Source organism: Acipenser ruthenus, chromosome 26 (genome assembly GCF_902713425.1).
Source record: "Acipenser ruthenus chromosome 26, fAciRut3.2 maternal haplotype, whole genome shotgun sequence".
NCBI lineage: Eukaryota > Metazoa > Chordata > Actinopteri > Acipenseriformes > Acipenseridae > Acipenser > Acipenser ruthenus.
The window spans coordinates 10,070,771-10,085,924 of NC_081214.1; the positions used below are offsets into that span (position 1 = coordinate 10,070,771).

Here is a 15,154-nt window from a genome sequence, read left to right on the forward strand (position 1 = left end):
CCATCTCCACAGGTCAGTATCCCCCATCCTCCATCTCCACAGGTCAGCATCACACATCCTCCATCTCCACAGGTCAGTATCACACATCCTCCATCTCCACAGGTCAGTATCACACATCCTCCATCTCCACAGATCAGTATCACACATCCTCCATCTCCACAGATCAGTATCACACATCCTCCATCTCCACAGGTCAGTATCCCCCATCCTCCATCTCCACAGGTCAGTATCCCCCATCCTCCATCTCCACAGGTCAGTATCCCCCATCCTCCATCTCCACAGGTCAGTATCCCCCATCCTCCATCTCCACAGATCAGTATCACACATCCTCCATGTCCACAGGTCAGCATCCCCCATCCTCCATCTCCACAGATCAGTATCACACATCCTCCATCTCCACAGGTCAGTATCACCCATCCTCCATCTCCACAGGTCAGTATCACCCATCCTCCATCTCCACAGATCAGTATCACACATCCTCCATCTCCACAGGTCAGCATCACACATCCTCCATCTCCACAGATCAGTATCACACATCCTCCATCTCCACAGGTCAGCATCACACATCCTCCATCTCCACAGATCAGTATCACACATCCTCCATCTCCACAGGTCAGCATCCCCCATCCTCCATCTCCACAGATCAGTATCACACATCCTCCATCTCCACAGGTCAGTATCCCCCATCCTCCATCTCCACAGGTCAGTATCCCCCATCCTCCATCTCCACAGGTCAGTATCCCCCATCCTCCATCTCCACAGGTCAGTATCCCCCATCCTCCATCTCCACAGGTCAGCATCCCCCATCCTCCATCTCCACAGGTCAGCATCACACATCCTCCATCACCACAGGTCAGTATCCCCCATCCTCCATCTCCACAGATCAGTATCACACATCCTCCATCTCCACAGATCAGTATCACACATCCTCCATCTCCACAGGTCAGTATCACACATCCTCCATCTCCACAGGTCAGTATCACACATCCTCCATCTCCACAGATCAGTATCACACATCCTCCATCTCCACAGATCAGTATCACACATCCTCCATCTCCACAGGTCAGTATCCCCCATCCTCCATCTCCACAGGTCAGTATCCCCCATCCTCCATCTCCACAGGTCAGTATCCCCCATCCTCCATCTCCACAGGTCAGTATCCCCCATCCTCCATCTCCACAGATCAGTATCACACATCCTCCATGTCCACAGGTCAGCATCCCCCATCCTCCATCTCCACAGATCAGTATCACACATCCTCCATCTCCACAGGTCAGTATCACCCATCCTCCATCTCCACAGGTCAGTATCACCCATCCTCCATCTCCACAGATCAGTATCACACATCCTCCATCTCCACAGGTCAGCATCACACATCCTCCATCTCCACAGATCAGTATCACACATCCTCCATCTCCACAGGTCAGTATCCCCCATCCTCCATCTCCACAGGTCAGTATCCCCCATCCTCCATCTCCACAGGTCAGTATCACACATCCTCCATCTCCACAGGTCAGTATCACCCATCCTCCATCTCCACAGATCAGTATCACCCATCCTCCATCTCCACAGATCAGTATCACACATCCTCCATCTCCACAGATCAGTATCACACATCCTCCATCTCCACAGGTCAGCATCACACATCCTCCATCTTCACAGGTCTGTATCCCTGTGGCAAAGTGCCCCGCCCCTGTGTGCATTTGTGTGATATGTGTTGTATGTTGCGTGTGTAAATGTTGGTGTATAGATTGGTACACGGGATATAAACGGGTCTGTGTTTCACGTGTATTTAAAGTGTAGATTTGTATTTAGGCACGAGGAGAGCACAAATCACTTCACGTGCTGGTTAAATGTAATATGTGAGCACGGGGTTGCACAGAATTAATTCACGTGCTGGGATTCAAGTGAATAATTAATTAGTAATTGAATCCCAGCACAACAGTATAAATAGGCACATTTTTAGTCAGTCAGGGTTGGGTGTTCGGAAGAGGAGAACGGGTGAGAGAGAGAGGAGAGTTAAAATAAGTAAAATCATTAAACGTAAAGATAAGTTTGTTTGTACTCACCGTGTCTGTCTGTCTGTCCGTGCACCGTTTGTTTAGTGTCAGTCGTTTTGTCTGTGTGTTTATTTTGGCGTCAAGTGCCGTGTCCCGTGTTTTTGTGTTTCAAACCTTTTATTTTCTGTTTATTAAATGCTGAGCGCGATCACGCGCTCAGCCTAACCAAAATCCAAGTCTCTGTGTTTGTATTCCTTCCTGCTTCTGGTCTGACGCCACCCACTCTGGCCGTCTTTGTGACACGTGGTGTCATCGTGGGATAGCCGCGCCTCCAAGCGTCAGACCAGGAGGGGTCTGGAAAAAAAAAAAAAAAAAAAAAAAAAAAAGGTCAATGGCAGAAGACGCCATCAAACTGCGGGGCTGGTTCCTGGAGAATGCTGGGCTGGAGGCCCAGTCTCTGCCCATGGTCGTCCGGGCTCTGTGGATGATGGACTGTGAGAGATGGGAGGCATATCAGGAGGAACACACCCCAAACACCTTGGAGGAAGGTGTGGAGTTTGTCCTCAGCTACCTGGAGGCAACCATAAATGGAACAGCAGCCCAGGTAGCAGGACCACCAGCAGAGGAGTACCTGCTGTCCCCATCTCCACCAGCAGAGGGTGAGTACCTGCTGTCCCCATCTCCACCAGCAGAGGGTGAATGCCTGCTGGTTTTGCCTCCACAGCCCGAGCGGGAGGAGCCTGAGCGTCCACAGCCCGAGCGGGAGGAGCCTGAGCGTCCACAGCCCAAATGGGAGGAGCCTGAGCGTCCACAGCCCAAATGGGAGGAGCCTGAGCGTCCACAGCCCAAACGGGAGGAGCCTGAGCGTCCACAGCCCAAGCGGAAGGAGCCCGAACGTCCTACGCCTGAGTGGGAGGAGCCCGAACGTCCTACGCCTGAGTGGGAGGAGCCCGAACGTCCTACGCTTGAGTGGGAGGAGCCCGAACGTCCTACGCCTGAGTGGGGGGAGCCCGAACGTCCTACGCCTGAGTGGGGGGAGCCCGAACGTCCACAGCCCAAGAGGGGGGAGTCGGTGCGTCCACAGCCCAAAAGGGAGGAGTCGGTGCGTCCACAGCCCAAAAGGGAGGAGTCGGTGCGTCCACAGCCCAAAAGGGAGGAGTCGGTGCGTCCACAGCCCAAAGGGAGGCAAGTCGGGGTTTCCACAGCCCTGGGACCCAAGCCACCAGCAGAGGGAAAATGCCTGCTGGTTCAGCCCCAAGAGCCGGAAGGGGAGGGGTTACAGGCTCAACCCCCTGAAAATTTTTGGGGGGGAGAAGGGCAGGATGCTGGTGTCCCCCAGCAGCCTCTCGCTATGCTGCTGAAGGCAGCACGGCGCGCACATGCCCAGCCGCCACAGCAGAGGGAGCCAGCACCGCCAGGAGCAGAGGAGCAGGAGCTGCCTCTGCCTCCGCCACCACCACCGCAAGGAGCAGAGGAGCAGGAGCTGCCTCTGCCTCCGCCACCACCACCGCAAGGAGCAGAGGAGCAGGAGCTGCCTCTGCCTCCGCCACCACCACCGCAAGGAGCAGAGGAGCAGGAGCTGCCTCTGCCTCCACCACCGCCAGGAGCAGAGGAGCTGGAGCTGCCTCTGCCTCCACCACCGCCAGGAGCAGAGGAGCAGGAGCTGCCTCTGCCTCCGCTACCACCACCGCCAGGAGCAGAGGAGCTGGAGCTGCCTCTGCCTCCACCACCGCCAGGAGCAGAGGAGCTGGAACTGCCTCTGCCTCCGCCACCGCCTGGAGCAGAGGAGCTGGAGCTGCCTCTGCTGCCCGTACCTCCGCAGGGAGTACGGTGGCCGGAGCCCCAGAAAGGGGAGCTGCCGGCCACGAAGGGGGAGGAGGTCTGGAGACCACCAACCCCAGCAGCAGTTTCGCTGCCGGAGATCGTGGGGGAGGTCCGGAGACCTGCTCCCATTGCAGCTTTTTCGCTGCAGGAGTTCTTGTGGCCGGAGCCCCACAGGAGGGAGCTGCCGGCTACGAAGAAGGGGGAGGTCGGGGGACCACCTGCCCCCGCAGCTTTTTCGCTGCAGGACGGGACCAACAGGCTGTCAGCCGTGCCACTACCGGCAGGGGTGCTGACAGCATGGCCAGCCATGGGCCCACTGAAGCCTCCCTTCCCAGCCCGAGACTTTGTCCTGGACTGCTGGGTTTTTAAGGGGGGAGGTGGCCGTTGAGGCCATGTGTGCTGCGCACAAGGGGGGGTATATGTGGCAAAGTGCCCCGCCCCTGTGTGCATTTGTGTGATATGTGTTGTATGTTGCGTGTGTAAATGTTGGTGTATAGATTGGTACACGGGATATAAACGGGTCTGTGTTTCACGTGTATTTAAAGTGTAGATTTGTATTTAGGCACGAGGAGAGCACAAATCACTTCACGTGCTGGTTAAATGTAATATGTGAGCACGGGGTTGCACAGAATTAATTCACGTGCTGGGATTCAAGTGAATAATTAATTAGTAATTGAATCCCAGCACAACAGTATAAATAGGCACATTTTTAGTCAGTCAGGGTTGGGTGTTCGGAAGAGGAGAACGGGTGAGAGAGAGAGGAGAGTTAAAATAAGTAAAATCATTAAACGTAAAGATAAGTTTGTTTGTACTCACCGTGTCTGTCTGTCTGTCCGTGCACCGTTTGTTTAGTGTCAGTCGTTTTGTCTGTGTGTTTATTTTGGCGTCAAGTGCCGTGTCCCGTGTTTTTGTGTTTCAAACCTTTTATTTTCTGTTTATTAAATGCTGAGCGCGATCACGCGCTCAGCCTAACCAAAATCCAAGTCTCTGTGTTTGTATTCCTTCCTGCTTCTGGTCTGACGCCACCCACTCTGGCCGTCTTTGTGACAATCCCCCATTCTATATTGTTATCACAAAGGTATTATCAGTGTAAATATAGTGTTATCACAAAGGTATTATCATTGTAAATTGTATCCCTCGTCATTATTTACAATATGTCCTAACTGTTACCTACATCCATTATCAGAGAATTATTGCAACTACTTGACCCTAGCAAAAGTAGCATGATTATTTACCAGTTATTTCTCTCAGAGTTCATGCTGAATTCAGGGAATTACTTTCCTGTGATCAAGCACCACTATGGCTTCATTTCTTGGCATTTTAATTTTGGATATGAATGCAAGATGGATTCCAAAATTAGATAAAACAATATATACATATATCCCAATACAGTTAACTGTTCAAATGTTTTTTTTTTTTCTTAGGCCATTTTATATGTTTGGTTGAATAAACTTCCTGCTGTCTGTGCTGGAGGTCAGTTTCACTCAGCTTGTGCAGCTGCAGTGACTTTTCAACTCTATTGACCCCATAGTAGTAGTAGCAGAGTTGAAAGGTCACAGCATCATGTGATTTCTTTGGATTCAGGAAGTACTCAAAAGAAGCTGGCAACTAGTATTCTATGGTTAAAGCCAGTTGGATGCGGATACAGAACAAGTATGAATCCATAATAAACACTTTATAGTATAATATGAATTGAGAAAGATGTTTGTTAACAATTTTATAAGTTTCTTTTAATATTACTACACATAGGACAGCAGTGTGGAGTAGTGGTTAGGGCTCTGAACTCTTGACCGGAGGGTCATGGGTTCAATCCCTGGTAGGGGACACAGCTGCTGTACCCTTGAGCAAGGTACTTTACCTAGATTGCTCCAGTAAAAACCCAACTGTATAAATGGGTAATTGTATGTAAAAAATAATGTGATATCTTGTAACAATTGTAAGTCGCCCTGGATAAGGGCGTCTGCTAAAAAATAAACAATAATAATAATAATAACAAAGAAGTCAGAGTCACTCATTTTCCGGGTCTATTTCTCAGGATCTCTGTGTGCGACGAGGACAAGTTTCGGCACAACGAATTCATTGGAGAGACGCGAATCCCACTGAAGAAGCTGAAACCAAACCAGACGAAGAACTTCAACATCTGCCTGGAGAAGCAGCTGCCGGTGAGTCCCTGGGGCAGCCCTCAACTCTACTTACATGAAGCTCTCCTGGGATCTCCATTGGGAACAGCAGACTGAATGTGAAAAACACAAGCCACTTGGAATAGATATGCAGTACTAACTAAGGTGTTCTTATTTACATTCCTTCTGCTTAAAACTCAAATGTTTATAGCATTTTTTGCTAAATAAAAGTTTGAGAACGGGAAAAGGCCATTCGGCCAATCAAGGCTCGTCCCTTGTTAGCACCCCATTCTCCCCTACTGGGGGAACTAATTTAAATCACAGAATCTAGTCTTTTTTAAAATGTTCAGAGTTTTTTAGATCCTACTACTTCACCTGCTAGGCTATTCTATTCCATGCATTTATGACTCTCTGTGTATAAAAGTGCTTCCTCCCTTCTGTTCTAAACTTTCTTTTACTCAGCTTCCATTTATGCCCTCTTGTTTTTCTCTCTGTGTTAAACTTGAAGTCGTGTCTTGGGTGTATGTACAATATTCCATTTCAATCAAGTCCCCACGTTCCTTTTTTTTTTTCCAGGCTGAAGAGATTTAATTATTTTAACCTGTCCTCATAGCTCATGTCATTCAGTCCTGGGATCAGCCTAGCTGCCCTTCTCTATACCTTCTCCAGTGCAATGATGTGTTTGTTGTAGTGAGGTGAGCAGAACTGCACACAGTATTCTAGGTGGGGTCTAACTAGGGAATTGTATAATCTTAGCATAACCTCCCTAGACTTGTATTACACACTTTTTGCAATGTAGCCTAACATTTTATTTGTCTTTTTAAATGCCTCACCACATTGGCGAGATACTTTTAATGATGACTCCACTATAACCCCGAGATCCTTTTCAAAGTCCTCGTCCCCTATTTCCATCCTGTTCATTTTACACATGGATTTCTACGCCCAATATGCAATACTTTACATTTTTTCATGATTATCCAAACTGAGTCGACTCAAAACAAATACGTTCCTCTAAAAGAAGTAATATATTATGGTATTGCACTGCTAAAACCATAACAAACTCCATTGCATAATAATTTGTACTGCCCCAAAAGTTTTCAGTCAATGGAAAATAGCCATTTATGAGTTGAGCAGTCTGAAGCATTGAAAAATACATGAAAATGCATTACCTACAAAAGCCATGCAGAAAATTGCCATGCAGTCGTGTCTCGGCTTCATAGAACTAATTGTCAATTTTACAGAGCATTACACTCACAAAGAAATTGACAAAACAGGTGGCATTCTGAGTGATTCAGTGATTCATGTTACCCTGGCTTTACTGTACAAGCTGCGTGCTGCATATTCTGTAGGATTCTTCACTTTGAAATCAGCCATTAGCACTTTCCAGACTTTATATCATACAGTATCAAATAAGAACATGAACATAAGAACATTTCCAAACGAGAGGAGGCCACTCGGCCAATCTAAACTTGCCCGATTGGTAGCAGCTGATTGATCTCAGAACTCTATCAAGTTAGGTCAAAGGATCCCAGTGATTCAAGTCTGGACAACACAACTAGGTAGCCCATTCCATATCCTCAAAAATAACTTTTTTACTTGTCAGAGTTGCTTATCCAGATATCTAAATAGAACAATATCCGTGTCTCAGTTTGTTGTTGTTGTTGAAAGATGCTATCTGAGCTCACAGGCTGTGATTGGCTGACTCGGCAGTTGCAGGTACAGGATTGGTTGCTTTTGTCAGTGTAAAGTATTGATTGGCTGGTTTTGGTGTATAATAAAATACATTTTGACCAATTGTGTCTTTGCTTAGTGTTTACTGTCCAATAAATGTGAACTTAGCTTAAAAATACAAACACTGCCATTGTCCTGTGTTTAAAAGCAGATAAGAGTTTATAACAGAGGCTGGTCTGCTCTGAGAAAAAAAAACTCTCTGGGCTCCTGCAATTAAAACCCATGCTCAGATCATGTCATCTGCTACTGCTAGGACTGTGTTTAATAGCAGATAGAGATTTATAATGGAGCCTTGCCTCCTCTGAGGAAAAAAACCTCTCTGGGCTCTCTTGAATTGCTGTTAAAATAGGAGTGTTGACTCATGTTTTGAATTGCAGTTAATATGAGAGTGTTGACTTATGTTTTGAATTGCTGTTAATATAGGAGTGTTGACTCATGTTTTGAATTGCTGTTAATATAGGAGTGTTGACTCGGGTTTTGAATTGCTGTTAATATAGGAGTGTTGACTCAGGTTTTGAATTGCTGTTAATATAGGAGTGTTGACTCAGGTTTTGAATTGCTGTTAATATATGAGTGTTGACTCAGGTTTTGAATTGCTGTTAATATTGGAGTGTTGACTCAGGTTTTGAATTGCTGTTAATATTGGAGTGTTGACTCGTTTTGAATTGCTGTTAATGTAAGAGTGTTGACTTATGTTTTGAATTGCTGTTAATATAGGAGTGTTGACTCATGTTTTGAATTGCTGTTAATATAGGAGTGTTGACTCGGGTTTTGAATTGCTGTTAATATAGGAGTGTTGACTCGGGTTTTGAATTGCTGTTAATATATGAGTGTTGACTCAGGTTTTGAATTGCTGTTAATATATGAGTGTTGACTCAGGTTTTGAATTGCTGTTAATATAGGAGTGTTGACTCGTTTTGAATTATTATTTATTATTATTATTTATTTCTTAGCAGACGCCCTTATCCAGGGCGACTTACAATCGTAAGCAAAAACATTTCAAGCGTTACAATACAAGAATTGCTGTTAATATAGGAGTGTTGACTCGTTTTGAATTGCTGTTAATATAGGAGTGTTGAATCATGTTTTGAATTGCTGTTAATATAGGAGTGTTGATTCATGTTTTGAATTGCTGTTAATATAGGAATGTTGACTCTAGGGTTTAGCTTAAAATTGTATTTTTTTCTTAGATTTTAGACAATAATTGTACTTTGTTTTATATATATATATATATATATATATATATATATATATATAGTCATTATGTTTTTCACTTAGAAAATTTGAGGAGGCACTTCAAATGTATTTATTTATAGCATACAATCGTACATACTAAAACACATACAAATAAATTCCAACCAATATACATTGATGGCTTACGGTATTGTCACTTGACAACTGTAAATAATAATCACTACACAGCTATGTGTACTGCTCAGTAAAACCCACGGGGTTCAGTCCCGAAATAATAATCACAGTAAATACACACACACAGAACACAAACACGGTCACAAGTCCAAAGTGAGTGCTTTGTAATTGCGAGTGGTAAAATACATTTATTTGTGAACAGTTAGTGCAGTGTTGTCCATTTATGGTTTCTCTGACATTCCGTTAGAACGTCAACCCACGGTGCAGAATTCTGACTAACTAACCATGTAAGTCACTGGCTGGAGCTTGACTATAAAATGGCATGTTCCTTCAGAAGGATGCTTGATAAAACAATTATGTTTAAGAAGATATAAGTTTTGTGTGTGTTTGTGGTGTATTTCAATTATTAATTTGAATGAATCCTGTAACATTTGGATTTTACATTGTATAATATGGTCAAAGCTACCATGCTGGTAGATCGAATGAATAGGGGCACCTTACAAGGCATACTTACTTAAAATGCAAATTAGACCCAGAGATGAAATGCTAATCTTACGACAACATGGTTTGGTTGCTCTTTGCTAAGAGAAAGAATGATCCCTCCAGTCCACGGCAGGCTTGAGGCCTGGAAACTGAAATGCTCCCTTACCCCCTAAGAGAAAGGGTGCTCCCTCCAGTCCAAGGCAGGCTTGAGGCCTTCAAACTGAACTGCTCCCTAACCCCCTAAGAGAAAAGGTGCTCCCTCCAGTCCAGGGCAGGCTTGAGGCCTGGAAACTGAACTGCTCCCTTACCCCCTAAGAGAAAGGGTGCTCCCTCCAGTTCAGGGCAGGCTTGAGGCCTGGAAACTGAACTGCTCCCTTACCCCCTAAGAGAAAGGGTGCTCCCTCCAGTCCAGGGAGGGCTTGAGGCCTGGAAACTGAACTGCTCCCTTACCCCCTAAGAGAAAGGGTGCTCTCTCCAGTCCAGGGCGGGCTTGAGGCATGGATTTGCTTGGTGCCACAGGGCTGTTCTTAAAATGGTTGTTGTTAACAAAACCATTCCATAAATCTTCCCTGCTGAGCACTTCCATTCATTGTATAGGTCTGACATGTGCACTTTTGAAATTGTAAACATGTATTTTTATTTTAAAACAGGGTATCTAGTGCTGCAAACGGTAAAAGAAACCTCTGTTGGAAATCAATGCTTTCAACGCCTTCAAAAGCTTCCTTCCTGTTAATAACCAACCTGCTGCTTTCCCATTGACGACATGCTTTCAGCCAGTAACATGACCCAGAAGACACTGCTGCGGTGACATGACACAGTGTGGTAGAGTGGCCGGCTCTAGCTCTGCCACACACAGGAACTTCAACTATAACATATTTCCCATGAAAAAAGCAGAGAAAATCGAATCTTCCTTTAACTTTAAATAGTAACCGATATTTTAAAAAGAAAGTATGTTTTCCTGTTTGCACATTTAAGACCTATGTAGCTAGTGCACAAAATATAAGATTTATAGAAATGTTTTGTTAGCTACATTACATTTTTAACTGACTCATTTTCAAAAAACCCTTAATGAAAAAACATGCGATGCTGTGCATAAGTAGTAAGGGTTCACAGAACTCCAGATTTCTCCTGAGGCAATCGGATGAGAGGCAGCAATGACTCTGATGTGTTCTACCTCGCCTGAAGAGAGAGTTTTTTCTCATCAATGAAGGCCGGCTCTATGCAGGTAGTACAATCACAGCCGATGTGTCCCTCTTATCTCTTCCTTTCTGTCTGCTCTCCCAATAGGGAGCATGAAGGTGGCTCTTAGATCAATTTCAATTTCAATTTTAAATTCAATTTGGGACAGACAGCTTTGCCTGCATCTATTTAGCACATTGCCAGCTCTACAATAATCAAAGCAGCCAGCAGCAACCACAGATGTTTAAACACAAACTAATTGAGTTCTTTAGATGTACCTGCGAGTGTTGCTTATTGAAATACTTTTGGATGGAATTGCGTTTTTGGATCTTGTGCACGGGGGGTGGGGTTACAGTTTCATCTCACAGAAACTGGTTCAAGACAGTTCGGTCTTGAAAACAAGGAGTGACATGAAACCTGTCTGTAAAACTCAATCTCCTCTCATTCCAATATCACACTGCCTGCCTAGTGTCGATTCTGTCTGTAGACGCTAGGACGGCCTTTTCAGATACAAATGTCTGATAAATAAGTTTAAAGTGGTTTAGCTATCAAAATAATAACACTTCCCTGTCATGCACTTCCACACACTGTAACTCTTCCCTGTCATGCACTCCCATACACTATAACTCTCCCTGTCATGCACTCCCACACACTGTAACTCTCCCTGTCATGCACTTTCACACACTGTAACTCTTATTATTATTATTATTTATTTCTTAGCAGACGCCCTTATCCAGGGCGACTTACAATTGTTACAAGATATCACATTATACATTATTTCACATTATACAGATATCACATTATTTTACATACAATTACCCATTTACACAGTTGGGTTTTTACTGGAGCAATCTAGGTAAAGTACCTTGCTCAAGGGTACAACAGCAGCGTCCCCCACTGGGGATTGAACCCACAACCCTCCAGTCAAGAGTCCAGAGCCCTAACCACTACTCCACACTGCTGCCCTCTTCCCTGTCATGCACTCCCATACACTATAACTCTTCCCTGTCATGCACTCCCATACACTGTAACTCTCCCTGTCATGCACTCCCATACACTGTAACTCTCCCTGTCATGCACTTCCACACACTGTAACTCTTCCCTGTCATGCACTTCCACACACTGTAACTCTCCCTGTCATGCACTGCCATACACCTTAAAGGTCTTAAGTGCAGTTTTGAAAGAAACACAAGTTTCAGCAAACATGCATTTTCATTTCTGTCTGTTGTGTAGGTTAAAGATGAACTGCTTTTATGCCATTTCAAAAAAAGAAATACATACACCTTTCCATTCCTTAGCTAGCTTTAAAATTACATTGCTGAATGAAATTTTCTAAAATATGCCCTTCAAAGAAAATAATAATTTGACAATAATTGTCTGCTGTTTTCTACAGGAGTGTTTGCTTTGCAACCTGGCTAGCATTGGTTCTATTGGGGAGAATGCTAGAATCATAAGCACTGGCATTTTGACAGATCCATTGATTTCCGATACATGATTTACAATAATCTCCATCTCTTCATCTATCTCCAATATTCCCCTGCTAGTAAATAGATTGGACAGTTCTGTCTTTTTTCTGCATGGCATGTTTAACATGACCTTTAGCACCCTTCATGTCGGATGATAAGCAGGTAATCCCCTACACGTCTCCTGGACTGACTTGAAATCAGATTAGTTCATTTCCATCAGGAGCAGATCAATCTGGGACTCAATCCCAATTAGGATCGCAGGTCCAAATGAAAATCTAGCAGTAAAAAAAAAAAAACATTTCTTCCAGCAAGCTGCACTCCTAATTGGGACAGACAAGAGTCCCTATTCAGGCTGGTCTGATCCAGACTGCTGCTGTTGGAAACATGGAATGAGGTCTGTCAGTCCCAGCACTTGTCCATCCCTGCTCAAGCCAGGTAAAGGGAAATTTAGAGAAAAATGATAATAACTCATTATTGGAGGAACAGAACCAGAACCACTCAGAGTGATTGCAAGCATAAAGTAGTGAGGAGAATGTGAATCAGACAAATTAGGGGGAATTGATTGAAGTCTTAAAAGGAGCTGACATATTTAACCCTAACCAATACTTTAAGCGCAGTACAGAAACCAGACACTATGGAAGATAGACTTAGGACAGAGAGGAGACACTTCTTCACTCAGAGTGGTGAAGGTATGGAATGGGCTACCTAGTCCTGTTGTTGAGGCAGAATCACTGGGATCCTTTCAGACCCAACTTGACAACGTTCTGAGATCAATCAGCTGCGAGGAACCAGACGAGTTTAGACGGGCCGAATGGCCTCCTCTGGTTTGTAAATGTTCTTATTTTGTATATTAAAATGACAACACTGCCTGTTACACCTCCACTAATGGCAAAGCCCATTGGAATAACCCCTTTTCTGACCCTCCACCAGCACAAACTGGATCTTGGAAAACATGTCACTAAGTGTAATGAGAAATGGGTTTTGTTACAAATTATTGCTTGCAGTCAACCACTTTTTAATCTGCAAAAAAAATATACAAGCTGATGTGCTGCAGCATTATTATTTGCATTTCAGAAAACTCATTTACTTTACATCCTAGCAGATCCTTATCTGACAAAAGACTTCAATCAGAGAGTGGGGTGTTTGCAATGCTTGAGCTTTTAACTGCATCTAAGCAGGGATTCAATCAACCTGCTCTCCATTCCCATAGCCAGCGCAGTCACATCACATCACGCCTGCCTGTCTCGTGTTCATCAGAGTATTCCTTTCCACGCACTGTGCCCTACAGTTAAGGAGTGCTAGCCAAGCTTTTTAAGCCCAGGTGCCTACTTCTTCACCCCTGCAGGGGATGTAATGTTTGTTTTCTCCCTTCTAGATTGACAAGACAGAAGACAAGTCTCTGGAGGAGCGAGGGCGCATCATGATCTCTCTCAAGTACAGCTCTCAGAAGGCAGGGCTTCTCATTGGCATTGTCCGCTGTGCCCACCTGGCCGCTATGGATGCCAACGGCTTCTCAGACCCCTACGTCAAAACGTGAGTCCTTCTGACAGGCCCCATGCTTCACTCCGTCTCCTGCCTCCTGCACTCCTACACTGATATAATGAGGCCCCATGCTTCACTCTGTCTCCTGCCTCCTGCACTCCTACACTGATATAATGAGGCCCCATGCTTCACTCTGTCTCCTGCCTCCTGCACTCCTACACTGATATAATGAGGCCCCATGCTTCACTCTGTCTCCTGCCTCCTGCACTCCTACACTGATATAATGAGGCCCCATGCTTCACTCTGTCTCCTGCCTCCTGCACTCCTACACTGATATAATGAGGCCCCATGCTTCACTCTGTCTCCTGCCTCATGAACTCCTACACTGATATAATGAGGCCCCATGCTTCACTCTGTCTCCTGCCTCCTGCACTCCTACAGTGATATAATAATGTCACAAATCACTCTGTCTCCTGCCTCCTGCACTCCTACAGTGATTTACATCTTAGCAGTTCAATCTCCATGCCTCAAGCCTGCCCTAGACTGGAGGGAGACCCCTTTCTCTTAGTGGATCAGGGAGCAGTTCAGTCTCCATGACTCAAGCCTGCCCTGGACTGGAGGGAGCAACAGGGAGATTTTATATATTACAGAATACTGAAAGTCTGTAGGACAGTCAGTCTACATAAATAAAATGTATGCAAGATATCAGAGCCTTGAACAGCTCTTAGTATCTTCACATATTCCATAATCCTCACTGTTAAACTACCTTTAAGCCTGTTGCTTTTTCAGTGCTGTGGTGCCATCTAGTGATGGTATTTAGAATGATTAAAAGACAAGACAGACAAGGTGACTTCTGTAAAATCATCCAAGAGAAATATAATGCATTGTAGCTCATCTTATAAAGATGATGCTCTGTACATATCAACAGAGGTTATTACTGTTATGTTTATGTTATGTTTTGCCTTTTCAACAATAACATTTTTTCCACTTTTTGACTGCCTATCTCTCCTAATTAAAATATTGATGTAATGTTTAGAGCTGTCCATAAACATAATTTAAATAAAATGTTTTAATGTTGCAGTTTTCCCATGGTTACACGATGTATTTACCACAGTTTACCATGGTTGCCCAGGTTTAGCCATACCTCAGTGGGCTTTACAGTGCTTTAGTACACTTTGATATACTTTTACTGTGGGACACTTTTATAAGGTCTATGCCAAAATAATTCATCTCCATTTGACATTTCAGAATCCGAGTGCAGTGTTGTCTGTATTTTGAATGTGGCGCTGCTGTGAATTGGGGTATTCTATATAAACTAACTGCTTGAACTGCGGCTTTACTGCAGATACCTGAAGCCTGATGTGGACAAGAAGTCAAAGCACAAGACAGCTGTCAAGAAGAAGACACTGAACCCAGAGTTTAACGAGGTGCAGGCCTGTCTTCCTTCATTCTTTCTACGTTTTGGTGTTTATAATCAGTCTCATAAGTATAACAACCTTTT

General features: G+C 44.7%; 1 protein-coding gene across 2 annotated transcripts in view; it reads left to right on the forward strand.

The window, feature by feature from the left end:
* LOC117430798 (double C2-like domain-containing protein beta) overlaps window positions 1-15,154 on the forward strand; it is a 111,259-nt gene that overhangs the window by 88,397 nt on the left and 7,708 nt on the right. For both annotated transcript variants that reach the window (XM_059000683.1, XM_059000684.1), the window contains 3 exons: window positions 5,860-5,986; window positions 13,547-13,704; window positions 14,999-15,080. In XM_059000683.1, the coding sequence (XP_058856666.1) occupies window positions 5,860-5,986; window positions 13,547-13,704; window positions 14,999-15,080 (367 nt within the window). The remainder of the gene's footprint in view (window positions 1-5,859; window positions 5,987-13,546; window positions 13,705-14,998; window positions 15,081-15,154) is intronic.